Source organism: Psammomys obesus, unplaced genomic scaffold (genome assembly GCF_907164565.1).
Source record: "Psammomys obesus unplaced genomic scaffold, mPsaObe1.curated_primary_1811, whole genome shotgun sequence".
NCBI lineage: Eukaryota > Metazoa > Chordata > Mammalia > Rodentia > Muridae > Psammomys > Psammomys obesus.
In genome coordinates, this window is record NW_026586550.1 from 8,163,716 (window position 1) to 8,190,744 (window position 27,029).

At 40.1% G+C, this 27,029-nt stretch overlaps 1 protein-coding gene across 3 annotated transcripts in view; it reads left to right on the plus strand.

The window, feature by feature from the left end:
* The window catches only part of Dgki (diacylglycerol kinase iota), a 466,379-nt gene extending 441,354 nt beyond the window's left edge, over positions 1–25,025 (plus strand). For all 3 annotated transcript variants that reach the window (XM_055602146.1, XM_055602148.1, XM_055602147.1), the window contains 5 exons: positions 4,175–4,212; positions 7,618–7,738; positions 17,068–17,104; positions 18,686–18,785; positions 23,586–25,025. In XM_055602146.1, the coding sequence (XP_055458121.1) occupies positions 4,175–4,212; positions 7,618–7,738; positions 17,068–17,104; positions 18,686–18,785; positions 23,586–23,702 (413 nt within the window). In that variant the 3' untranslated portion in view covers positions 23,703–25,025. The remainder of the gene's footprint in view (positions 1–4,174; positions 4,213–7,617; positions 7,739–17,067; positions 17,105–18,685; positions 18,786–23,585) is intronic.
* Positions 25,026–27,029: the final 2,004 nt, after the last annotated feature.

Here is a 27,029-nt window from a genome sequence, read left to right on the forward strand (position 1 = left end):
CATGTTTTTCAACCATGCAGGATGTATGAGCACATCCAAGCTTTTAGGGATCCAGGCTTCACAAAGCATGGCTATGAGAAACAGACCAGTATTTTCCCTCTGGGTAGTCTTAACTTTCTATCTTGGGAGGAGTATGGACAGCCATTTATTTGAAGGCATAGTACAGGAAGAAAAAAATAAGCCATTTCATATGTACATATTCAACTTATTACCTCTAAAAACGTTTTCCACTCCTTTCCTATCTTACTATGTAAGTTTATACAATTTATTTTTCCAAGAAACTTACTCATCTACTCAGTAACCTTTGTGATATATTAAAAATTGAAGTTCCCTTTGCTTCTGGAAATTTGAAACATTCGGGTTTTTTTTTTTTTAAGCATCCATTTTTATTACGAAGAAGCTATGTAAAAACCAAAAAGAAAACTCAGTTCAAGAAATAAAGAATAATGCTGTTGAAGAATAAAGAATAATTATTTTGTTTTTAAGCTTGCTCTTTCACAAGGTTATTTCTCAGAGTTGAATATTAATGGATTTGGGTTCTCTTTATGCTGAAGAGATCTTAAACAACAGTGTTCATAAAGAAGGACATTAATCAGGGGGAGAGAAGGGAGCCTTGTTTTTAATAATGTTTGCATAATAGCTAACCTTGGGTGTGATGCTTGGCTTAAAAATAAATATCCATGCTTTCTGTTTCCAACACAATGGGGACTGTTTGTGGTTAGGATGCTGTTATATGATCTTCTATGTATTTATGAAGGTACCAAACTGAGAAGCTGCTGGAAAGAAATAGCATTGCTCCGGAGTGATATCGGATGCAAGTTGAAAGGGGCCCTACTTGGAGAATTGGTGGCAAAAGACCATCTAATAGCAAGTCACACTGATTTTACAAGGGGAGAAGAAGCAGGCTGGCCCGCACTTGGATACAATGCTGATTTGATTTTAACTCTTCAGTTGCCTCTTATCCCTTATAAGATATAATCCAAATATCTACTCTTGGCACACAGGCCTCACGTCAGTGGTGGTGAAGCCACAGTGCCTGTGATGTGTGGTGCTCTCCACACAGAACTCCTGGCAGCTTCCCTCAAGGACCATGTTTTCAAGTCCCATGCTTTTATTCAAGTTCTTCCTTATCTTACAAGAACTTTCCAAATCTTTCTTGCCAATTAATTCTAATTATCAGGCATGGGTTGGTTTAAACTTTCCATCACCTTGACAGAACTACTAACCACAGGTCTTACCTACCCTCTCTTGTTGATTGATTAGTTAACATATCTACATGGACTTTGCATTGGGGATTTCTCCCGTTCCTTGATTTATTGTGTACATGTGCCAAGTTTGATTTTTCATAAATGTTTTAAATAGTGACCTCATTTCCTCACAGCTTTCTCTTACTCACTTTTTTATGAGCACTAAGGAAAGTCCCATATGGTCTTGAAAACATAAGCCAGGGTGCTGTTTGATCTTCTGAGTTACAAGACTCTGTATGGACCATTCATTCTTGCAATTTTGTTTGCCTCCTTTCTTGTACAGTCAGCATAGTCCCCTGCATCTGAGGAAGCGTTCTGTACTATGAAAATCCAGACTTATTTGTTCCTCCAAGCAGAAATTGCTAATAGTTTTCCTCAACTTCTTCCTCCTTGTGATCTGTTATAGGGTTTCTGTCCTGAGGGAAAATAGCACTCCATGGCTCCATGATCAGTCCTTCCCATCAGAGAAATGTTTTAGCAGAGCTTCTTGTGTCCAGCTTCACAAACCAAGTTATCTTTGACAAAAATTTCCTTCTGAATGACGTGTGTGTGTGTTTATGTGCAGTCTCAGCAGTGCTAAAAAATATGCCTTCTATCTATTTAAAAGCCTTTTTAAAACTTTAGTCTCACTACCGAGGTGAGCATTACAATTGTTAACCTTCTTTGCTAGAGGAGAAAAAGAAAAGGTTTAAGATGTTCACGTCCAGCAAATCAAACAGAATTAGCCCCTAATCCATCACTCTGTCCACAGTACTACAAACTTAGCAGCAGTGTTTTCTGCCACCTTCTGTCATGGTGCCTAGTAGAGGCCGCACAGTGTGTCAGTGCAGCAGTGAACAGAGGCCCAGACTTAGGAGCCTGCACTGTGATGCAGACAGACAATGAGAGCCTCTACGCCCCAAGAGACACTGCACTCCAAGGGTCAGGGTCCTTACTTATGAAACGTAAGAGGAAGGCCCAGTATTTCATAGGTTCTTTGGACATGCTAATTCCTTTTCTGTACTTTCCATATTTCTCTACTTCTTGCATATGTACGTATATATGTTTATATATTTATAAAACAGGGTGAGTTTTTTGATAATTTTATTCATGTTATAATACATCTTGATTCTGCTTACCTCCACCTCTCTAATCTTCCTCCCATCCCTGCAGATGACCTCCCCCCTCGCAAACACTCCCTACTAATTATTTTCCACAGTCATGTCCTTTTGTTTTGCTTTGTGGCCCACTGAGTTTCCCCATTTCTTTCTTTTCATTTGGCCTCTGTGGTTTGAGAAGGGAGATTGGGTTCACAGAATGGTTCAACGCCAAGTGTGCATTGCTTATAGTTTCTTACAGAAGGGAGCTTTACCCTTTTCCTTTTCTGAAGAACATATTTTCCCCTCCTTCTTTTTGACTCCTTCTTTCTCCCATGTTCAATCAGCTGTCCTCTTCTCCATAGGTGTTCAAGGCTTCTGGCTAAGAGATAGTACTCAGCCCCGCAACACTGAGTACCTTTCTTCACTCAGGACTCTTAAATGTGCAATAAAGCCTTGAGAGCTTTTCCAAGAGGCAGCCTGCATTCATACTCTCTCTCCTCTCCTATGTCCGTCCCTCCTTTTGTCCCTCCCTCTCTTACCTCTCCTGTGTGTGTGTGTGTGTGTGTGTGTGTGTGTGTGTGTACATTAGCCAAGAAGTCAAACTTTTGTTCTTCAGGAACTATTCCATCCATCTAGTTTTTGAGACAGGATATTTCACTGTGACCTGGGTTTTCAGGGTAGGCTAAGCTTGCAGGACAATGAGATCCAGAAATTTGTTTGTCTTTTTTTTTTTTTTTTTTGTACTAGAATCACGTGCTCATGCCTCCATGTTCAGCGTTTTTAATATGGGTCATGGCAATCAAATTTGGGTCCTTATGCTTCTGCAGAAAGTACTTTAATGAGTAAGCTACAGCCCCAGCTCTGTACTCCTTGTTTTCTTGATATGTGCTTTTAGACGTTACTTTAATCAAATGGAAACATCACTCAAATAAGAACAAAATGGTGCTTTTCAAAATAATTTAAATTATTTTTTTTCTCTAAATCTTTGTAACTTGAAAAGTTGAGTTCACTATTTGAATAGTTTCCAAACTGACTCATCTTCTTTTCTAATGGTATCACTTATACAATGATACAGGTAACTCCCTTAAGGAACCATGATTGTCTTTAGATGTGAATATGTTGTTTCCCTCATTTAACATGATTTTTTAATTTATTTTCTATATCCTACATACATAAACCATCAGAAACTTTAATTTCCCCCCCCCAAAGCTACAAGTGTCTTATAAGTAACTTAAGTTATCCAAGACTCTTGGGCTTGTTTCCACCATGGCCATCTGTTAATTTAAGGCAGATGTGATTATTCTCCCCAGACCACCACTGAAACACTGGCTTCCTCTTCTGTCTCTAACTGTCTTGATGTCTGTGGCAGTGAGTAGCCACCACTACAGCATTCATACTCGAAATGGTTGGAGACATACCGAGTCTCTAGAGAACAAAGTATAAGGAAAGAAAGGAGGAACCATAATGATTTACCCTTTCAGCTAGCCCAGAAGGTCTAGACTTTCTCTTTTGCAGTTGTGGAAACTGATGCTCAAGGGGTTAAATGGTTTGTCCAGTGTTCCACACCTATTAGGGTCAGAGCTAAGATTTTAATCTAATGTGATTCAAATTTTACATTATCTTTATAGTACCAGGATGATAATGGGAGTTCAAGAAAGTTCTAGAATTATGTATATGATTGATGCTTGGGTAGGAAAGGGCTTGAAGATGGGTATTTCACATGTTTGACAAAGACTCCCTGTTCCTGCTCCCAATATAGATTACTTCTAAATATGGAACCATTAATTTGGTAACTTCTCAGTGAGAAGGTCTTTTACTAATTTGACATCTCTCTTTCATCTTTCACAGCAATTTTGCAGGCAGTAATAACTGGTGACCTTATGAAGGTAAGCTACTCTCCTTCTTTAAGAAACTTAATTCAACATCATGTCTCACCAAGCTCCCATGATCCAGTCCATAATTTACTTAAGAGGAAGAAAGATGCTCTTTTGAGAAGTGAGAAGAGAGGATGAGGACAGTGATCACCACACTCCGCATTCTAACAGTAAAGAAGTATGGTAGATTCCCTGGACTTGCCTTGGTTAGTTTATAAAAGAAAAGACTGTGTATTTCCAGGGTGTCGTTCTCATAGTGCCTAGAATCCCTGCTTTCTAAGACTAGCATTTGAGAAACTTGAAGGTTTCTTTTTGAGATGTGTATGGGAATGAATACATATATGATAATGGCCTGGGTAGTACCCAGAAATGCATACACCAGCTGCAAGCTTACAACTGCTGAAATAGGAGTCTACTTTAGAAGTCGCGGCCAACTGAGAAAAGGCTATTTAGTCCATTTTGGGTATTTCAACTTGTGTCTGCATTTTCTAGTGAATTTGGTTCACAAGGAGGGAAATGGTCACCACCTGAGAGCGAATGTCAGTTCTGAAGCTAGATTGCCCAATTTCAGAACCTGCTCTGTCATTCACACTATGTACAGTTTTATACCATTACTTTATTATCTCAGTGCCTTAATTTTTTATGTGTGAATTGGAATTAAAATATTATTTTTTGTTGGTTTGTCTTAGAACTGGTTGTAATTCCATGAAAAGATTGTCAGTACTGTTCATGTTACATACAAAGGTGCCTAAAATGTTAGCTGGCTTAGTCTCGGTATATAGTATTAACTTGTTTTCTTTTTCTAACAACATACTTAGTAAAAAAATTGTCATAATGTAGTCATGAGTATTATATAAGAGCTATCTGTTCTTGTGTTATTTACAGTAGGGGTCATGACTGTCTATAAGTCCCTGTCTAACTTCAGCAGTGCTGGCTGATTCTCAGTGAGGGATATAACTTTCCCATCAGCCCTTGTACAGTATGGGCTGCAAAAGCAAAGGCCAAAAAAGGAAGCTGAGAATTACTTTTTCTTTTCTCTGTCTTCTGTCTTGTACTTTTCTCTTCCCTCCCTTCCCTTTCCTTCCCCAATTTTGTTTGTTTTTGTGTTTTTGTTTGTTTGTTTTGGGTTTTTGTTTGTTTTGCTTGGTTTTTGTTTTGGTTTTTCAAGACAATGTTGCTCTGTGTAGCCTTGGCTGTCCTGGACTTGCTTTATAGACCAGGTATATCTCAAACTCACAGAGATCTACCTGCCTCTGCCTCCGGGAGTGCTGGGATTACAGGCATGTACCACCTCACCCAGCTCCCTTTTCATTTTTTAAGCACACCTGTTGAATAAACCAAAGCATACCTTTTCTACATTTTCAGCACATCTCTAGCAGAAAGCAAGGGCTGCGGTTGCCCACATATTGTTTAATTCTGACCATACTGCTTGTACAGTTTTCCCCTGAGTGTTTCATGGCATTGTTACCCAGAAGGGTAGCCTCTTTCCTAGCCAGAATTCCTGGAGTTTCTTGGTCATTTCCCTTCAGTGAGCTAGTCAGCAGCAGTATACAACTCAAAAAGGATTTGACTTGGATCCCATGGAAATCAAGAACAACCCCTGCTCTTGAACACTTCTAATCCAGTTTGTAATCTGAAGCTATTTCCATGTACTTTTACTGTAATCAAAAATTTCCTAGTCCCTGGAGTGTATTGTTATACATCTAAAATATTTTACAGGGAATTGCTTAAAATAGAAAATGTACTATATCTAGCTGATTATCCTGGCACAAGGTACTTTATATTTAATCTCCAAATGTCTGAGGAGTGACTCAATAATGATTTATTGATTATAAGATGAGATACAGAGAAAGGACTTTCTTTTTCAGTCCTATCTATCTATCTATCTATCTATCTATCTATCTATCTATTTATCTATCATCTATCTATCTATCTATCTATCTATCTATCTATCTATCTATATCTTTCTTCTCAATTTTCATTTACTTTACTTTTGTGTGTAGAATGCACAATACATATTAAATATTAAACAGGCTGTGCTTGAGAGACAGAGATAGACAGAGAGAGAAAGAGAGAGAGAGAGAGAGAGAGAGAGAGAGAGGATGAGACCACATGGTAGAACACACTCCAGGCACTCCCATGCAGTGGGGATATATAATACATAAACCACTGCTGGACTTACTTTCAGTCATAGTGTGCAACCTTCCTAAAAGGCGCATCTAGGACAGCTGATCTCTACTTGGTCTGGGTACATCTCCATTGCTATCCTCACTGGATCTGCCCACAAAGATCCTGCCCACAGTATCATTGCAAGATTCTTCTTTGTATCTCTATGCTACTTCTTCCTGTTCCCTTGCTCTAAAGTTTGCAGATATAGATTTCCTTAGCTCCTGCATTTCCAGTATCTCTGACCAGATACTCTTAGTGGCCAATTTTTGATGACTCCTTTCCAAAACCGTGCTTTGTTCCCTGTTACCCCTCTTTGGCCTCAAACTGTCTCTGTTGGCAATCAACACTTTGTTCTTCCTATAGAATTTGGAGTCCACTGAGGCTAGTGACTGAGTCATATTGTATTGTTGCTTATATGTTAGTTTCTCTTGATACATGCTCTGTTAGTTAAATTTTGTCTTCCAAAATCTATGGGAAGCTTTGCCAAGGCTCTTCTTTTCCTGATATTTCAGTTTGGAGGGTGGTGACACATTTGCATTTTATAATAGTTGGTACTTCATGAACTTGGTCTATATCTTTATTTGCCCACCTTACTCTCTGGTGGCTAAATTCTTGGCTTTCCCCACTGGCTGTTCTTATACAGAAACAATGACATTCACATACTCATTTTGGTTCTCATTAGCTCTTGATCATCTTCAGCCCTGTTGTATACCCACTGCCTGATTCACAGAAGGTATCAGGATGAAAAAAGAACCCTCCCTCTGGGTGTCCATGCATGACATGTGTGCACATGTGTATTTGGATGAATGCTGTGCACAGCAAAATGAAGCATTTCTTTTCATGTCATGTCAAGGAACAACAAAAGACACAGGAATGGAACCTACAGGGTCAGAGCCAAGTTCTTTCTACTGTAACAAATGCTGGACGAAGCTCAGGAAATTTTAGTTTTCTTCTTAGAGTCTGGGGCTCAGAAAAGGGGGAAGAAAGCCAACTCAACATATTTCTGTTTCCTTGAGCTCTTTGATACCCACAGACCCTTTCTGGAGCTGCATGAGGAGAACCATCCATATGAGTGATGAAGGGACAGTACTTCATCACTTTGGCTTTGACAGTACTTTGGCTTTTCTGTGTGTCCTCTGAGGCTAAAAACATTTGTGGTTTTCTAGATGACTTTTCTGTGTGACCTTGGAGCTTTTCTCTCTGTTCTGCATGTTGCTGATACTCTTTCCCCATGTCTCTCTCTTTCAGCTCATAGAAAGCTATAAGAATGGAGGCAGCTTGCTAATTCAGGGGCCAGACCACTGTTCACTCCTTCACTATGCAGCTAAAACTGGCAATGGGGAGATTGTGAAGTACATCCTCGACCATGGTGAGTAGGCAACTTACCAGGGATCACTTATCCATGAAATTCTAGACAGTGCTGTCTATATTGATGCTCAACCAATAGATCTTCGCAATGGAATACTCATCAACTGTTTCTCTGACACTCACTGATGCATGTGGGCCATCTTAACCAAGAAATTCAAATAAACAATTTTTATAACCAAAATTAAAAGGGGAAAGCTTTGGGAAAGAAATTAATTTAAAAATTAAAAACTTTCTTAAAAGTAGTTAATTGCTGGGTTCTGTGGTGAACACCTTCAACCTCAACCCCCAAGAGGCAGAGGCAGTTGAATTACTACAAGTTTGAGGACAACCTGGGCTACATAGTGAGTTCTAGAAGAGCCAAGCTTACATAGTAAGACCCTATCTCAAACAATAATTATAATAAAATTAATTAATTTTATTTTTTAAAATTTCTGTATGTATTTATTATTACTATTTAAATGTTTTGCCTGCATGTATGTCTGTTTGCAACATGTGTGCCTGGTCCCTGTGGATGTCAGAAGAAGAAATCAGATCCCCTGGAACAGGAGTTACAGGCGTCTGTGAGCCATTGTGTGGGTGCTGGGATTCAAATCCGGGTCTTCTGCAAGAGCAGCCAGTGCTCTTAACCACTGAGCTATCTCTCCAGCCCCTATTCTTAATTAGTTTAATTCAACTTAATTTAATTTTTAATTAACAGAATACAGCCTGGCATAGTTGTCTTTAGTTTGTAGAGCTTTTTAGGAATTACCTGTTTGGGCTCATTTAAGAAATCTATGTTTAAGGTTGATTCTTCTGTAGGTTCCTATGTTTTTAGAAATTAACTGTTTGGGCTCATCTAAGAAATCTATATTTAAGGTTGATTCTTTTGCAGGTTCCTGTGTTTGTCCTACCCCATTTTTCTAGTTTCTTAGTTTTTGTTGTTTGATTCTCATTTGTTTGTTTTTCTCCAACTCACACTTCATTCTCCTAAAAAATGCCTGGTGTTGTCATGTCACATATGGCTGGCCAATCTTGCCAACCAGAATGTAGACTGACTGGGTTTCCAGTTTGGACTTAGACCACTCCCAAGATGAAGCTATTGGTTTAGCATCTTCCTCCAGAAACCCATTGGACATATAATTACACACAAAGAACACCGCTCAGCTTCTCATGCCTATAATATGACTAGAAATAGAGAACACCCGGGTGTGGGATGGTAGGGGATAAAAAGCTTCACTTGGGGGTTTTTAAGGGTGAATAAGTGAGAGACTGTGACACCCAGGTCCACAGAAAGTCTAGGCAGCCATCTTGGAGCACTGGTGTTGAGCCTGATTACTTTGCACAGCCAGTGTTCTTACCCAACAGGCCATCTCTCCAGCCCTTCAAGCTGACTTCTGCACAGACATGCTGCAGACCTTGAGTGTATTATTGAGTATTTATATCCATTTGATTCTTCTTTTATGCAACTGGGGGAACTTAGATTGTTCCGCTCGTTTCTTCCTTCATTTATACATTCTTTCATGAATCCATGTGGAGTGCCTGATTGGAACTGCTTACTGTGGGCTGTCACACTCAACTATGCACACAAAAGAAAATGCATTTCATATTTTCAAGCAAGAGCAGGCCGAAAAATTATAATTAGGTATACAAATAAATCTAACAAAGTTGAATGTAGATGTTTTAGGTCTTACCATAAAGCCACATAAAGATAACATAGATACCATCTATCAAGCACATGTAATATGTCAGATGCCTGTACAGTACACAGTGCATAATTTAATCTTTGCAAGGACCTTGTATGGTAGATATTAGACTATCAGTCATTTGAGATTCTCCTCTTTTGTCATTCTCACTAGCTGGACCTGTGGTTAAAAGAATAGAAGGAAGTGCTGTGGAGGTGGAACAGTGGGTGCTGGAGAATGGCTTTCCCCACTAGACTGGGTAGTTGTACTTCTGTCTGTCTTAGAAAAATGAACTGTGGTGCTGAGTCTGTCAAAGACATCATTCTTCTTCTGCTTCCCTGATCACCTACCTGCCAGACTTCAGGGCAAGACTTGTAAATAAAATAGTGGCATGATTTCTGTTGCAAATATACACCACAAGTTTATTCTTTTCTGTAACGGTTTATCCAAAAGGCTGATGAAGAACAGAAACAAATTTTGGAATATTGCACATGGACACTAATTAAAGGTACACTTGTCAATGGGACTTTTATTTTTAAAGAAAAGTCCTCAGGATTTGCACAAAGCTTAGAAGGTGGCCATTTGACTTGAGACAGAATCTTCCTACATAATCCTGGCTAGCCTGGAATTCCCTGGACAGGCTTGCCTCAAACTTGTCTTTCAAGTGCTGGGACTAGTGTCTTCTACCAGTCTCAACTAACCTGTGCATTTTGAAACCATAAACTATCTTTGCAGAACCACTCGCCTCTCTGAAATGATAGAAAGCCCTTTAATGCACACTGTTCTTCAAGTCAAAGAGAGATAAATGGAAAGCATTACCATGGGCATACTTAGTCCTCCATTCTTAACGAGCTCTCTGCATCCTGATAAATCTCTTAGTTGATGCTGATGATAGTGCTGGAAAGTAACAGAAATGTTTGTATGCTGAAAAATCTCTTGACTTGCAGGTATGAGTATGTATATCAAGCATGTATATCAAGCTTGGCTCAAGTCTCCCAATGGCTTCAGATAATAAAAATCTCACAAGTTTTTCATAGACCTTGTTATGGGAGCCCACCAGAGATGACTACTCAGACATAGTTTAGAGCCAATTGAAAGCATGTATTCTAACCAAGGCTACACTCAGGTATTTAGGACATAAGTATAGCACCAAGCATTTAGACCAAGCAGCTTTCAAAGACAAGAAAACACATCTTAGGCTCTAGCTCAGCAGTTCAGCAGCTCAGCAGCTCAGCTGAGGTTTGCATTAGCAAACAGTTTAACAGAAGCTAAGTTAGGGGTATCATGGCCTGAAGTCCTAGAATACAGTTGGTTGGGTAATTCCCCATGAAGGAGATCAAATTCTAGCTAAATCTGAAATAGTCTCAGCAAGATTACAAGATGAGGGAACCTCTGTACTGCCTTGCCTTGTCACATTCTGACTGTACCCAGCCTTTACTGACCGTGACTCTAAGGAACTGCTGGGTTCTTTCTTTTTTCTTTTCTTTTTTTTTTTTTAATGTACCCAAGCCATGTTCTGCATGGTCACTTGAGTTGGCCCTCAGCTCTCAGCATCCTTCCTGCTGGAACTCCGTTTTGCTTTGTATCTTCATCGGATGCTTAGGGAGAGGAGTGTGAGCTGCAATCAGGAGGACACCTGATCCAGATTCCTTAGAGATGAGTTATCTCAAGCCCCAGCAATCCCTTTTTCTTCAGAGGGCTCTTTTAAGATGGTTGTAGACTGTGGGCTGTGAGTGGGATGTACAGTATTCTGAGAAGGCCATAGGAGGCATCTTCTTTTGGACTTCTCTCAGACATGCAAAACACTGCTTTCTTTTATTTAAAAAGAAAAGCTGGAATCTGGGCATTTCAAGGCCTGAAAGCAAATAGGAGGAGGAAGAGGGAATAATTCCCAAGACAGAGCAGAGGCTGTGGACACGGATTCCAGCAGAGAGTCTCTCCGTGGTTCCTGCCTTTCAGCTCCTTTCAACCATCATTTTCACTGGCTGCCTCCCCCTAGCTCACCCCTCCAAGACTTTTGTGTGCTTTTCTTCCTTTACTACCCAGAGCATTTTGCTCTTTTGTTTTTATTCTCCCTATGCCCACCCAACCGCCCCCCACCGTTTCCCCAGATAGAAACCCCACTCATGCATTTCCTTTTTATTTCAATGCGGTATTTTGTCTTCTCTCTTTTTCTGACCTCAATCTTTCTTTTCTGTTTTTTTAACCCTCTTTTTTTTCTGCCTCTGGTCCCAGAGAGAAAGGACTACCATCCCGCTGAGACAGGATGACAGTACTCTTCGCATTCCCAGTGCCAGCTCTGTCCACATCTGTGCAGCCTTTGTCCTGTGGCAGGGGAGGATTTGGAATGGTCTGCTGGCAGCGTCAGGGAGACTAATGGGAAATGAGGTCCTGGGAGGGAGTATGGGGGCAGTGGAAGGAATCACAGAGGGGATTTGGATGCACTGGCAAATTTCAAAAATGCATGTACTAAAAGGTCCATCATCTATAATGCATATGCAGTGTAGATGCTGAAGTCATGTGAGCAGGAACTGGACTGTCTAATGTAAGAGCGTAAGAGCGTCAGGGTAGTGCTGGGCAGCAGGACTTCAGAAATCTCCAGTACTTATTACAACATTTACTTTCTCGCATTGAAAGATCTGTGTCATTTGCTGCATTCTACATTCCTTAGACTCTATCTGAATTGTGTGTGTGTGTACGTGTGTGTTTCTGTACCTTTTATGGCTTGAATATACAGTGTACTTCACAGGCTCATGCATTTTTCACATATACGAACACGTGGTCCCCAGCTGGTGGTAGTGTTTTGAGCAGCTGTGTACCTTAGGAGGAATAAAGGGTGGGACTTAATGGTAAAAAGGCAGCCACCTATCAGTGGATTGGGGGAGGAGCATGGGAGGAGAAGAGGGAGGAAGGGCAGGATTGGGAGGGAATGAGGAAGGGGCTATAGCTGGTATACAAAGTGAATAAATTGTAATAAATAAAAAAATAAATTAAAAAATATTAAAAATAAAGGCAGCCAGTGCTTTCTGCTTTCTGGCTGGTTCTGTGGAATAAGCGCCTGCCACAGGCCTGCATTACGATGGTTCATGCTACACTCTACACTATGTCTCCCTGTGATGGTTTGTTCTCTCTAAAATGCGAGCCCACATACAGCCCTCCTCCCCTACTTTACTTCTGCTGTGTACTTTGTCACAGAGAAATGAAACGAAACTGACACCGTTACTCAATTTTCAGATCTTTCCCTGTATGCTACAGGGTTTTGTTTGTTTGTTTGTTTGTTTAAATCTATGTTTCAGCTATGGGACTGTTTTGAAAGAAAAAAAGGAAACACCTAATATTGACTGGGATCTAAAATTATTCCATAGCATCACTCACCATTTGATTTTTTAAAAAGTGGTATTTCTGTCTTAAATACTTTTGAAAATTAAATAAATGTATAGTAACCCATTGTTTACTAAAATTTATTGTTCTAGATATTAAATTGAAATTCTTACAACTCTACTCAGTAAATTTTTCTATTTTTACTGGTCAGGGAGTAAAACTAGAGCCACTGTGAGGCTCGGTTATTTGCCCAAATTCGTGCATGTGTATGATATAGTTTCTGCCTTCTGTATTCAAGGGGACATGAACACGGGGCATAGGTAAGGAACCAAAGACATGGCAGGTGCATTCCAGTGTCATCGGTTGGTTCCAATGACAGCATGCATAGGATTCTGGAAGAAAGGTGAGCATTCCATACGGGAATTTTCACCTTAGTCTTTCAATAGAGAGTTCACACTTACCTTCTGGTGAAGAATAGCTGTGAGAAAGAGAGAATCCTAGGAAAGACAGAGATGCAAGGATTCTGTATTTGTGACTTTTCTGTTGCTGTGCTGAAAACCGTGACCAGGCAAATAATGGAAGAGTTATTGAGCTCACAGTTCTAGGTTAGAGTCCATCATAAAAGTGAAGTGCAGAGACATGTGGCAGGAAACTGGAGCAAGCACCTTGGAGCTCATATCCTCAACTGCAAGCACAAAGAAGAGAACTGGGAATGGCGGAGGCCCTTAAACTTCCAAGTCTGCCCTCAGGGATGCACTTTCTTCAGCAAAATTGTACCACGTAAGCCTCTCCACAACATCAGCAAATGGAGACCAAGTATTAAATTGCCTGAGACTATGAGGGACATTATCATTCCTACCCCCACAGATTCCGTTTGTATAGGGGAAGAATTGTGAATTGTCTGCTCACAGTTTAATGTTCTTATTTCAAATTCCATGGGGGAAAGGCCATAGCATCCATAGTGAGGATATTTGTATATATAAAATAAACCACAATCCAACTTTCGACCATTGATACACAGTGGAAAAATACAGTTCTATTTGCTTTTTAAAATATTTTTTCTCTTTTATTAATGAGACAGATTAGAAAATAATTAAGAGCTATACTTCAAATGCATTTTATCTTTCAAGAGAAATTGGTTTGAGTTTTGTTGATTATTTTTATCTTTTTGGCCACTCATTCTCCAAGTTACACACCAATGTATTAAGTAGGTCATCACAGTGTTAAGGCATAGCTCCCCACAGGTCAGCCCAATACAAACCTGGAGGGAATGACAGCCTGTGTTAAGATCTATTTGGCATCGATCCTTCTGGTGTTGTAGCCATGCAAACATAATCATTTCAGTTGATAGAGGTTCTCAACCTTTCCAATGCTGCAACCCTTTAGTACACTTCCTCGTGTTGTGGTAACCTCCAACCATAAAATTATTTTGTTGCTACTTCATAACGGTAATTTTGCTACTGTTATGAATATCTGATATGCAAGATATCTGATATGTTACCCACAGGTTGAGAACCACTGCTTTAAAAACTAGCTCTAAAAATGACAAGTAAATATGCTAAAACTCTTAAACATAGCTCCCTGTTCCCACCTGAGTAATCTGACTTTTTGCCCTTCCCTCTTTTTCATTAGCTATTTGCTTGCTAGTGTTCGTAATATTCTTTAATCATCCAATTGTCTGTTTGATGGAGGATCAGGGACATTAGGTTAATTGTATCGATCATTTTAGAGTCATTCCTTAAACACTGAAGTGCAGTCCATTTAGATATGATTTAAGAGCACAAGTGTCAGCTTCCAGCATTGGTAGCTTTTCATCTTATCTCTGCCAGAGGATTAAAGAAACAGCCAAGAAACCATAGCTAGCCACAAACATGCCCAATCAAACCAGGATGGATAATCACTGTGGGATAACTCATAGCTATAGTTGTGGGGATTCTGGTCAGCTACTGTGAGATACAAAGTCCTTTTTCTTATCTTCATCTTTAGATTGTCAAACTATTGCTTTATTAGCCCAGTTAAAATGCTTCTGGGTTTCTTACCAGTACAGAAGCACAGACTTAACAAGTCTTGGAACTCACTGTGGACCCACTCTGAGAGTTCTGAAGGTCTTTGTCGCCTTAGTCACTGTACAGAGGGCAGCATGAATGAGAAGTCTGGGCTGGTGTGTTCCTGCACTTCCCCTTTAAATCAACAGTTTAAAATGTTCTCTGAAGATAGCAGGAACTCTTGAGCTGGAACTTCAGGTGCGTGATCCTCATGCTCCTGATCTTATGATTGGTCTACTATCAGAATTGACTAAGCCTGGAGTTAGGAGAGGGAAGGCTATCCTGGATAAGGAGATTGGGAGACAGACCCTTTGAGTTAGGGGAGGTCTGAGAAGTATAAAGTGGGTTAGGCAATTGCTAGTTTAGCTTAGATGAAAAGGTAAAAACTTTATCAACACATTAAGGAGGGGGGGTTCCATGAGGAAGGCCATGAACATCATCTAAACATTAGAGAATATCTTGTAAGTCTCTCATTACATGTCCCATAACATTAGACAGTGTGGGACATTCCATAACAGATGGGACATATGGAAACTTAGTCATGATATATGGTTTTGACAGTCTTTTTAGAAGTGGTTTCTACAAGAGAGCTTCACTCCATAAAATAAATAAATAAATAAATAAAATAAAAAAATAAAAATTCAAGGTGAGTTAGCTCTTGGATGACCAGAAGAGTCAAAAGGATTCTAGACTATCTCAACCACTTCCTTGCCAATGGCCATCATGGTTAGAAACTTGTAACTTCCTCATTTCTTTTCACATTATATACAATATTTTTCAGCAATAATGCTATACGCCAATATAGGTTACAAATTACAAGGATCATGTCTGTAAAGACTAAACTGCTTGGTACCAGAACCATATTTGGAACTCCCAAGCAAATTTATTCATCAATTCAGTCAAACATTTAAGCATTTTCTTGGGACCAGATTCTATGTTCAGTACCAAGGGAGGACAGAATGTTGAAAAAAAATCATAGGATAACATTCCCAGAAGTTTATTAGAGTCTTCATGGACAGGTAAACAACTAAGCTGGTGATTTTAAAATAGTTTGACAAATGTGATGTCAAGTGATGTGATTAGCAATCTCTACTTGCTTTGGATGATTTTGGTTTAGGTGATAATTTATATTACTTAAGTACAACAAATACAACCTACACATAAACTTTAGTTGCCATGTAGGTAGGGAATAGTGTCAGCTCAGAGGGGATTCTGTGTAAGAAATGTATTTAACTGATACCTTCAGAGTAAATAGGGTGAGGGATTTCATAGAAGGAAGTAGTGATAGGAAGATAGAATGGTCTTCTATCTATAGTGATAGGAAGATAGATAGATCCCAAACTATGTTTTCAGAAGAAGTGAATTAATACTAAACAGACACTGAGAAAGAAAGAGAAAGGCCAACTCATTTGTACATTTTCACTCCAACACTTGGAAAAAATGCCAGAAAATGGATCATCTGTAATCATCAGAGATGTATGCATGACAGTTATTCCAGTTATTCATTTTGAAATCCTCAAAAAGTAGACTTTATTCAATTTCCAAATATAGCTATTAGATGACATATGTGTGTCTTTACTTTTCTCATTATACCATAGAAAGCTCTTTTTTTTTTTTTTTTTTTTTTTTGTAGCTGGAGAATAAAAAAGACCTCAAAGCCCATTCTATTGGCCTTTTCTGTCAACTGAGACAATTATTTTTTAGTTATTCTTTTCCAATTAATTTCATTTAGAAATAATCTTTTTTCAATTGTGTGTGTGTGTGACATGCTCATGATGGGTCCACTTATATATGTAGGTACAATCATTTGTGTGGACATCAGGGGAGGATGTCAGATGTCTTCCTCTCCATCTATCTGTATTACTTCCTTCAGACTGGGTCTCTCATTAAACTTGGCTAGGCTGGCTGACCACTCAGGTCCTGGTATCTACTTTTCTCTCCCTACCTTTGCTAAGGTTACAGGCACACAGGGCCATGCTTAACTTTATAAGAATTTGGGTGCCGGAGATTTGAACTCAGATCCTCTTATTTTCACAGCAGGTGTTCTTATCTGCTTAGTCATCTCTCCAGTCCTCATAGAAAGATTCTTGATAAGGAAGGCAACAACACCCTTTGGTGGAGTTTGGGAAACTGGTGATAGAGATTCTTCTCATTCTCACTGTGTCTTATTATTAACTTTGTCACCAAATTTTTTTTTTCAGTTTACCTTTCATTATCATTTAAATTGTTTACTTGTAGATTTTCTGTCAACAGTTAGTTTTAGAATATACTTTTTAACATCTCACTTCTTTATTGTTGTTTAGGACCTGCAGAACTATTGGATATGGCAGACAGTGAAACGTGAGTGTTGCCTTTGGTTATACAGTCTAAACAGTTGTTTTCAAAGCATATCTAGTCTATGAGGAATATCAGATAGTTTTAATTTCACTGATTAACATCCCACTTCAAACTGTATTAATGGTTGTACAGAGGCAATCTGCTGAGTAAAGCAACACAATAAAGCCAATAATTTGTATTCTGGTGATTAAATACGTAGTCAATGCTATCACCATCATTACCTATAGCGCACTACCAGCAAGATGCTTTTACACAGGTTCTGGGATCGCTGACAGTATATAAGTACACGTATATTTATCTTCACCATGTACAGCATTTTTCTTGTCTGGGATTTGAGAGAAAATGAAGCCTCCGTGCCTTAGGACATCTGCTACATGCAATAGCACAACTTCTGCATGTCAGTCTGTGATGGAATATAAATGGAATAAATTATATACCACCCCTGGAGAGCTATAAGCAGTTACTCAAACAGTTATCAGCTCTGGGATGCTCCCTAAACTGAAAATGTTTGTTTTCATATTTCTTTTTTATTCTTCTGACATACAAATAACCACTTTTCCACTAACAGGAATGAGAAAGAGATGAACAATTAACTCTGAAAACCATATGGGAACGACCATAGAGTTTCAAAGAAGTTAGGCAAGGGATAAAGATGAGTGGGTTTAGAGAGAAATGAGCTGGTAATCAGAGAATAGAGGTGGGAATGGATAGAACCGCGGGCAAGTGAAAAGGGATATAGCTGCGAGCTCCTGGACACAGAGAAGCTGTCCACTGACCCACAGAGATGGCCTGATGGCATGGTTGTGGGTGGGACTGTCATTCATCCTTATTTGGCTTCTTTATGGATGGCATTTGATTTTTTCATGAAATACGCTGGCATTAAACATTTTTATAACTTGGAACTCAGAAAGACAATATCTTTTTCTTAGCTCACCTATGAGACAGATGGGGGCCTGTTTGTTTTTTTTCTTGTCCCTTCCCACGCACATACTGAGAGGCAGTTCTCAGGCCTGTTGTGTACTTGGGAGAATTTGAGCCTGTGAATTCTGCTGTGGGTCTTCCAGAGCCTCTCAGATACCTTTTCACTTAATAGATGTAATCCAGTACTGGCTGAACAGGGGGAGGAGAGGTCGGTCTGGCTCTTTAAAGTTGAGCTCTTAGAACATACTCATGAAAGTCATAATGGTTTCTACCATGTTTGAAGGGCATGACTGTATGAGCTCCATGGAGATCCCTTTATGTTCTGCCTGGACTTATCTGCACAATTTGCCTACTTAAGTATCATTGAGTATATCCTAAATCCAAAAATTTACCCCAAACCTTATTTAGTTTAGACAGCTGGGTAAAGTTAGCTGGTAGGTCTGTTAACAAGTAACTTAAGGAAGTGGCAGATATCCTTTAGGCTACCTCCCTAGTGTGCACATATTCAGCTGGCCTAGGTCTCAGCAACTTACAAGGAACAAGGCTAAAAGGCATACAGCATCAAGCATCAGCAACAGGTCAGGCTAAGCCCCTCACCCTGACGCTGCCTCCAGCACCTCATCTGTCTTCAACCCTTGCCTGGTTTCTTAATCTTTGATTTAGGGGAGAGACTGCACTGCACAAGGCCGCCTGCCAACGGAACCGGGCTGTGTGCCAGCTTCTGGTGGACGCAGGAGCATCTCTGAGACAGACGGACTCCAAGGTAACAGGCTAAGTGAGTGCAAGCATCCTCCCACTGGGGGAGGTTGTAGGCACTGTGGCCTGCACTTGTGCCCACGGCATAGGCATCCTTTCTGTGCCCATGGAAGGGCCTGGAGCTTTGGGAAAAGGAGGAAAAAATAGAGTGCTTCATTTAGAGAAACTGTGGTTTAAATGGAGAAGTACAAAGGGAGGGTATGTTTGCCTGTGGTACTTCATAAACCTCAACACATGCTGAAGAGGGATGTGGGCTAGAGCTGTTCTACTGAAACACCAGCATGCAAGGGGTAGGGAGATGAGACCCACAAGCAGAGGTCCAGTGAATGTCCTAGTCCCTTTAGCACTAACCCTAATACAAGTTAAAACCTCCGATTTGCACGGCTCGGCTCCATGCACAGCTGCCAAAGTGATTGCCTGCCTGCTGGCTCCCCAGGTAGTGGGACCTCACTTTGAAATGGTAACAGTTGTAAACCTGATATATCCAATCATTCTGTACCCCCCAATTTATTTATTTAATTTTAAATGCATGTGTATGTACATTTATGTGTGAGAGAGTATATGGATATGTGCCACATGTGTTCAAAAAAGTCTATGGGGCTGATACCCAAAATATATAAACAACTGAAGAAGTTAAACAGAAACAAATCAAGCAATCTGGTTAAAAAATGGGGTATAGAGCTAAACAGAGAATTCTCTGTAGAGGAATATAGAATGGTAGAGAAACACTGAAAGAGATGATCAACATCCTTAGTCATCAGAGGGATGCAAATCAAAATGACCCTGAGATTTCACCTGACACCCATCAGAATGGCTAAGATCAAAAACTCAAGTGACAACACATGTTGGAGAGGATGTGGAGAAAGGGGACCCCCTCCTCCATTGTTGGTGGGAATGTAAACTTGTACAATCACTTTGGAAAGCAATTTGGCACTTTCTCAGAATTTTAGGAATAGTGCTACCTCAAGATCCAGCTATACCACTCCTAGGCTCAAGTATGCAAGGACATTTGCTCAGCTATGTTTGTAGCAGCTTTATTCATAATAGCCAGAATCTGGAAACAATCCAGATGTCCCTTCATTGAGGAATGGATACAGAAATTTTGGTACATTTACACTACTCAGCAATTAAATGAATACTACTCAGCAATTAAAAATGAGGAAATAATGAAATTTGCATGCAGATTGTGGGAACTAGAAAAGATCATCCTGAGTGAGGTATCCCAGAAGCAGAAAGACACACATAGTATACACTCACTTATAAGTGGGTACTAGACCTATAAGATAGGATAAACATACTAAAATCTGTACACTAAAGAAGATTAACAATAAAAGAGGACCCAGAGTGAGATGATCAATCCTCACTTAGAAAGACAAATAGGATGGACATTGCAAATAAGAGAAAACAAGTAACAGAACAGGAGCCTACCACAGAGGGCCGCTGAAAAACTATACCTAGTATTGTATCAAAACAGATGCTGTGACTCATAACCAAACCTTGGGCAGAGTTCAGGGAATCATATGAAAGAAGTGGGAGTTAGTATGACCTGAAGAGTACAGGAGCTCCACAAGGACCAAATATATCTGGGCACAGGGGTCTTTTCTGAGACTGTTTCTTCAACCAAGGACCATGAATGGATATAACCTAGAACCCCTGCTCGGATATAGCCCATGGTAGCTCAGTATCCAAGTGGGTTCCCTAGTTAGCGGAACAGGGACTGTCTCAGACATGAACTCAATGGTTGGCTCTTTGACCCCCCCTCCGAGGGAGGGGCAGCCTTCCTAGGCCACAGAAGAGGGAGGAAGGATAGGATTGGGAGGGAACGAGGGAGGAGGCTACAGCTAGGATACAAAGTAAATAAACTGTAATTAATATTAAAAATAATAAATTAAAAAAAAAAGACAGACTGAGTTTGGGAATGGAATCCATGTAATGTTAAAGGAATTTCCCAGGGGAAATGAATGGCTTGCAAAACTGAAAGCTTACTCTAAGTCATAAAAAAAAATGTGTGAAATGCATATTTATAGATGAATATTCTGGCCTTGTAATCAGTCATTAACTTGCAGGTTGATTAAAGACTCTTTGGAATGACAAAAAAAAAAGTTTGTGGCTGTCAAAAGAGGTATCAGATGCCTTGGAATTGGAGTTACAGGTGGTTGTGATCCACTGTATGGGTGCTGGGAATCGAGCCTGGAGCTTCTGTAAGAGCTGTTGATTGCTGAGCCATCTTTCCAGTTACCTTTAATTTTTCAAAGAGTCTCACTATGTGTGTTTTCTTATATGTTTCCCTAACTGTCAACTGTAGAAGTTAGCATGAGAACAAATGTTATTAACAGGTGTGGGATCCAGAAACCAGAGGATGCACTACTAGCTCTATTGACTTGTAGCCTGATACTGTCTGAGCAGTTCAGCCCTCCTCATTTGATGATAGACTATCCCACTGCCTCAGTAGGATAAAGTGTGACAAAGAATGACACCGTTCATGGTCATTGGATATCTGCCTCACAATGATACTGTGTCACATTTATATGAAATGTGGTTATATGCTTAGGTGAGTTTTTAAATTTTCAGAGTATGTGTGCATATTAGGATGGTCTTGAGGCCAGAGATTGTTGGTAGAATCCATAATCCACTTGACCAGAAAGTGCCCATAAGTGGGCATAGGGGATCAGGAAATGTTTTAAAGATCAGGATCTGTTGCCTTCCTCAGTAGATTCCATTTTCAGAGAATCTCCGAGAGACAGAGTTGATGTGTGGAATATAGTGAAGTTGACCAAGGACAGAGAATACAGACAGAGAGACTGACTGATCGATCCACTGAGTACCCTCTCTCTTTCTCTCTCTCTCTCATGCACACAGACACATACGAGAGACAGAGACAGAGAGAGAGAGAACATCAGTCATATCAATCATAGGGATCAATCTTCTATTCAGAAAAGCACTCAGAGTTTTGAAAGACTTTGAGTAGACAGTAAGGAAAAGACCACCAGTAACTATATCTCTGTTGCAATGAAGAATTCTAAGATATGGGCGAGGCTTTCATTAAACATGACCAAGTTTTGAGCCAGTAACTCTAGCAATGGCACATACACATGGAATTTAGAAGCCTGATCATTGTTGTAAACTCCATTAGGTTTGGTTAAATGATGAGAATCCACATATGTCTATGTACAGTTTGGGCCCTGGGCTTTTCTTGAAGGACAGCAAACCCTTTAAGTTTGCTTGTGAGCGAACCTCTTTTTCACTTCTGAGCCAGTTACATTACATGGAATTCTCCCCTTCTCTGGCACCCCATTGGCATCCCTGCTCTCTGTTTTCCTCAGCTTCTTCCTAGGTTTGCCAAGCACACCTGAGCTCTATCTATATTGCTGTATAGATAATCCTTGTTTAGCCAAGCATTTAAATGCTTAATGTGGCATTCTTCACAGACGATATTTTCACCAAACTGTTTCAATGTTTAACTGAATGCAGAAATACATATCTTGTAGGCATTGAGCTAGTCTAGGCCATGCTGGGAGGAATGGCTTGGTAAAGGCAGTTCAGACCACAGTTGTGCATCATCACAAGGCTGGTCCTGCACACAGTTCAGATACTAAAAACAAGGGAGAGATGCAGGAAACAGAGAGACAAACTGGAGCTCATGAGGTCTGGCCTGCGAACAGGTGCCTTTTGTTTTTTAAGTTTCTTAGATAAATGGACTCAAGGCATTTGAGGCTACTTCCTATTTTAAATTATATAAGTATATTCTTTTTTTTCCAATATATAAATAGCCAATTGACTTTTATGATCATACACAGAAAAGTAAACATAGAAAAGCACACATGGAAAGCAAAAGTCATTTGAAAGCCCCTCTTAGACCTAAATATGATTAAACTTAATCTCTATTTACTTGTAGGTACATCTGCTTGTTTCTCATTTTTTTTAAACCAGTTGGAATCATATCATACATGCTACTGAACATTGTAACTTTTTATTTAAAATCGTGTCTTACAGATCATAGCAATGTAGCTGTGCTTCATTCCTTTGTCAGAATCCCCCAGTCTTACTGTTCTGTAACTCAGTGCCACTTCAAAGCTGAACATAACTGTGAATGGAACTTCTCTTGGAATCTTTGGGATACAGGCAATATCCTTGGGGATTTTTCTGCTTAACAAAGGATTTACTATAAGTCCATTCAAAGGTTCACTTAATTCCACTTTTCTGCATATTTGGAAGATAGGGTTGTCAACCTCATCATTATCAAAGTAAAGGTAAGTTAGTCTATTACAGTTGTGTAAGGAATGTTATAATACTCTAACCTCGTGATTCAGTACTAGGTGCAAACTAAAGAAGTGAACTGTTAGGAAAAGGGGTGTGGAAACCAGCAGAGGAAGAACCTTCTAGGTCATCTGTGAGTTGTCACTCTTCCTCTTGGGTTCTGCTGTTTGGTTCCCAGTATTTAGTGAAAAGGAATCCTGAACTAGAAATGACTCTGTGCTTCTCCTATTTCATTCAGTGTTTCCTCTGTCCTCTTCTGAAAAGAACCTGGCTTTCAAACTCACTGCACACAGCTTCTCCCCACAGTCTCAGGGAGACTCCATGACTTCTGGTTTAGTGAGATGCATCCTCTCCCATCACCCTTTAATTTACCATCACACGTTGATATGATCCTCATGATAGAAGCAAATAGATTCGAAAGTGTCTCATAAACTCTGAAACATCAAACACGGAAGAACTCTTTTCTGTGGTTCAGCTTTGGCTAGTCCATGTCTGTTACATATAGAGATCATCTCACTTCAACTATCCGTTTTTCTTCTGCTATCTATAGGGAAAGACACCTCAAGAACGAGCACAACAAGCTGGGGACCCAGATTTAGCTGCTTACCTAGAAAGCCGACAGAACTATAAGATCATTGGCCATGAGGACCTGGAAACTGCTGTTTGACCCTGGTAGAAAGGCAAAAAGAACTCAAGCAAGTTGTGCCCTCCTGGCCACCGGGCAGCTCCCCTGGAAGAAGCTGATGGAATCCATAGATGCCTCTCTCCTGCAAGGATCTGACTGAGACCATGCTACCAGGTTTCAAGGGCTGCAGGGTTGTACAACAGGACATGATAACCCATTGAGAAGGAGGCAGGCTACCTGGAGATTTGTGGAGTACACATTCCACAAAATCTGATCCTTATTGCTTCCAGCAAGTAGCATGAACTTCTGTTTTCACCAGTCTAATTTATTTTAAAGATTTCGAGGATGTTCACACAAATGGCACTGCTCCCTCCTCCCTCTCTATGCATTCATCTTTCCCCTGCACCACATAATTCTATTGTAATCACCCATCGATTTAGAAAATATGCTATCTCTTCTCTTTATTTTCAGTCTTCCAACCACAAAATTGTCTGAAGGTCTTTGAAACTCTCCTGGATGTATTACAGAAATGTATCTGTAAAATCACTTCCATTTGCAGACTAAATATACCACGGCTAGTTAGTGGCTTGCATGTCCCCCTCTGGTTTCATGACACAGGAGCTGGGAAGTGCCACAGGGCTAATGCCAACTTGTGTGCTCTGTCTCTGAGGTTATGAGAGCTGTCTGTGCTTGATGTACTTTGCAGAGGTTATCTAGGGGTCAGACCAGGCAGCTGGGTTATTGGTGATAGGAGGACTGGTTCGGCTTGGGCTATTTGTACAGCTCCGCACTGCCTGTGTGCAGCCATCTTTGCCTTCTGCTGCAGTGGAGATGAGCCAAGGAGTCATAGCTAGTTTACAGAGCCATGTGATTCTGAGTGCTGTTTCAGTGACAGGGTTAGACATATCTGGGGCAGTGGTGATAGGATATGGAGCACTCAAATGTTTAACCCTAAGCTTTGTAAAGTGATAATAGAAAGCAGTCTAATTGACTTGAAAAATAGAGCAAAAAATCAAAGTAGCAATGTATGTTACAATAATATGCTTCTACAGTAAAATAGCCTTTGGCATTTTGGGCTGAGACTAATAACTACAGGCTCATGGATTCAGTGGTGAAAGGGGGTTTATGTGTGTTTTTCTAAGAGTTCAGTTTTCATGATGTCAAAGAAGGCTTGGCACAAGGACAAAGCCTCATTTCACCAGTTCCATGGTCAGACTCTCAGGATGCCTGGCACTTCTTGGTCTGTGCTTCACCTATGTCTTTTCAGTTCTGAGATCATGTCTGATCACCCCATTTTCCATGTACTGGGGGAATCAATTTTGTTCCTCTCCTTACTTTATTTTCCCCTGTCACAAACTTCTTAATATAAACCACTGTGGCAAAAATGTTTTATGAAATTGTCATTTCTGTTCATGCCATGGATCAGGTGGGATCTGGTAATAGAAGAAGAAAATTTCTGACTTTCTTTTCAAAATCTCCTTGACTTAGGTGTAGATCACAAATATCAAAGGGGTATCTGAGATCTTTTCTTTCTGCTTCCTTCCATTTTTTTTCCCCTTGAACACAGCAAAATGCTCTCTCTGTGTTTCTGCAGGTGACCTTTAACCTCAAAGTCCAATGAGAACAATGTATTTATCAGAATCACATGTTATCATTTTGAAAGGCCGGATATGATGTACCATATTAAGTGCAAGCAGACTTTGAGCGTGTGGGGATTTCATTACCAGAAACTCCTGATAGTCATTTCAAGATTAAACTTGGCATCATTTGTAGCAGTGGGAAAATGAGTTGGCTAAGAGTAATGTGTTTCTAGGCATCTATCTCAGAACTGGAGCTCTCTTTTGGATTTTACAGGGAGGGAGAACAGAGGGTCTGGACTAGATCATTTCCAGGAGCTGAAGTCACTGGGTTTCTGTTAGGAGGTTTTCAGTTGTTGGGGCTGTCAAAGAAATATTGTGATGACAAATATAATCCTTAGAATGGACTGGAACCTGGCTTTGAACGGAGCCTTCCATACCCTAGATTGAGCCAAACATTTGGCCAAGCAGTTGGTTATCCAGCTGGCCACTTCTGAGATGCAGGACATATTTTCATCAACCACCATGTCATATTTCTCTAGGCTTCAAAACAGCCCAGAGAAAATTTAAGATGGAGGTGGCTATGGGCCAGCTCCAATAACTCCAACTAAGACATAAATAAATCCCTGGCATGAAAGTAGATACTGTACTAACTACTGTAAGGGTCCCAGTGCCTGTAAAAATTTCCCCTTCCCCACAAAAAAATTAGATTCTACATTATTGTTGAAGAACAATATACATAATCGATCTGTAGAAAAATAGCACCTCTAAGACATGGGGGATTCAAAAAATTGTGAGCAGAGAAGCCACAGATTTCATGATTTCAACTTTAAGTCTACCTCCTGTAGGATTTTTTTTTTTTTGGTTGTTTGTTGTGTGTGATACTTCTGAGCATTAGGAAGACATAAAGCCAAGTGGTCCAGAAGTGCCTGTCTGTGCTTAGGTATGTAATGTCACATGTAGTGAACAAACAGGAGGTACAGAAGAAAATGGTACAGTCTTGGCCCCACATTCTTTATCAAACCTAAAAATAGGTACCTGTAAGAAAAAAAATCTTTGCATACCTTGCTGGGGCTGTACTGCAAGGAGAAGCCAACCTAGATGATTCTCTGGTGTCCAGTCGCTTGTGCTGTGGAACAGTCTTCTCTGGAATTCCTCTCTAAGTTAGGCCAGTGGAAGGATGAAAAACGAAGTGTTATTAAGAAACAGCATTCTGTAGCTGGAAAGGTAATCATTTTCGTGACCTTGTATTTCACAGACCATGAAACATTAGCCCAATCCTTGCCGCTACCACCTTAAACAACACCACAGACACCAGAAGGGAATTAGTTAGCCTAGGAGGATAATCAGCATGGAATCTGGCCTTGAGATTCTAGTTACCTCCGTAGAGGGGATGATTGAAACCCAGTGGGAGCTCTAATGCAGAACTCAGCTGCAGTGAAATTAGCAAGAACTGGAAGGAGGCCCCTGTTCTTCCTGCTTCTTCCTGTCTTCCCAGAAGCTGCCCAGGCAAATTTGTCTGTGTTCTGAGATGCTCAACAGGTCATTCCTTTCCACTGGGACCTCATGGAGACTCCTTTGCCAAATGGATCTCTGAAATGCACTTGCTGGAATTCCTAGGATAGTCAAGAAAATAAGGGGTAGGTTTCATTTTATCACATGTCAATTATGTGAACATACATTTTAGTTACAAAAGTAGAACTTTTATAAAAGTTCTAACTCCACAGGAATTATCACATGCAGTGTGAAGGTGCCCTCTGTGCTGGTGTTCCATCTTGGTGTCAGTGAGAAA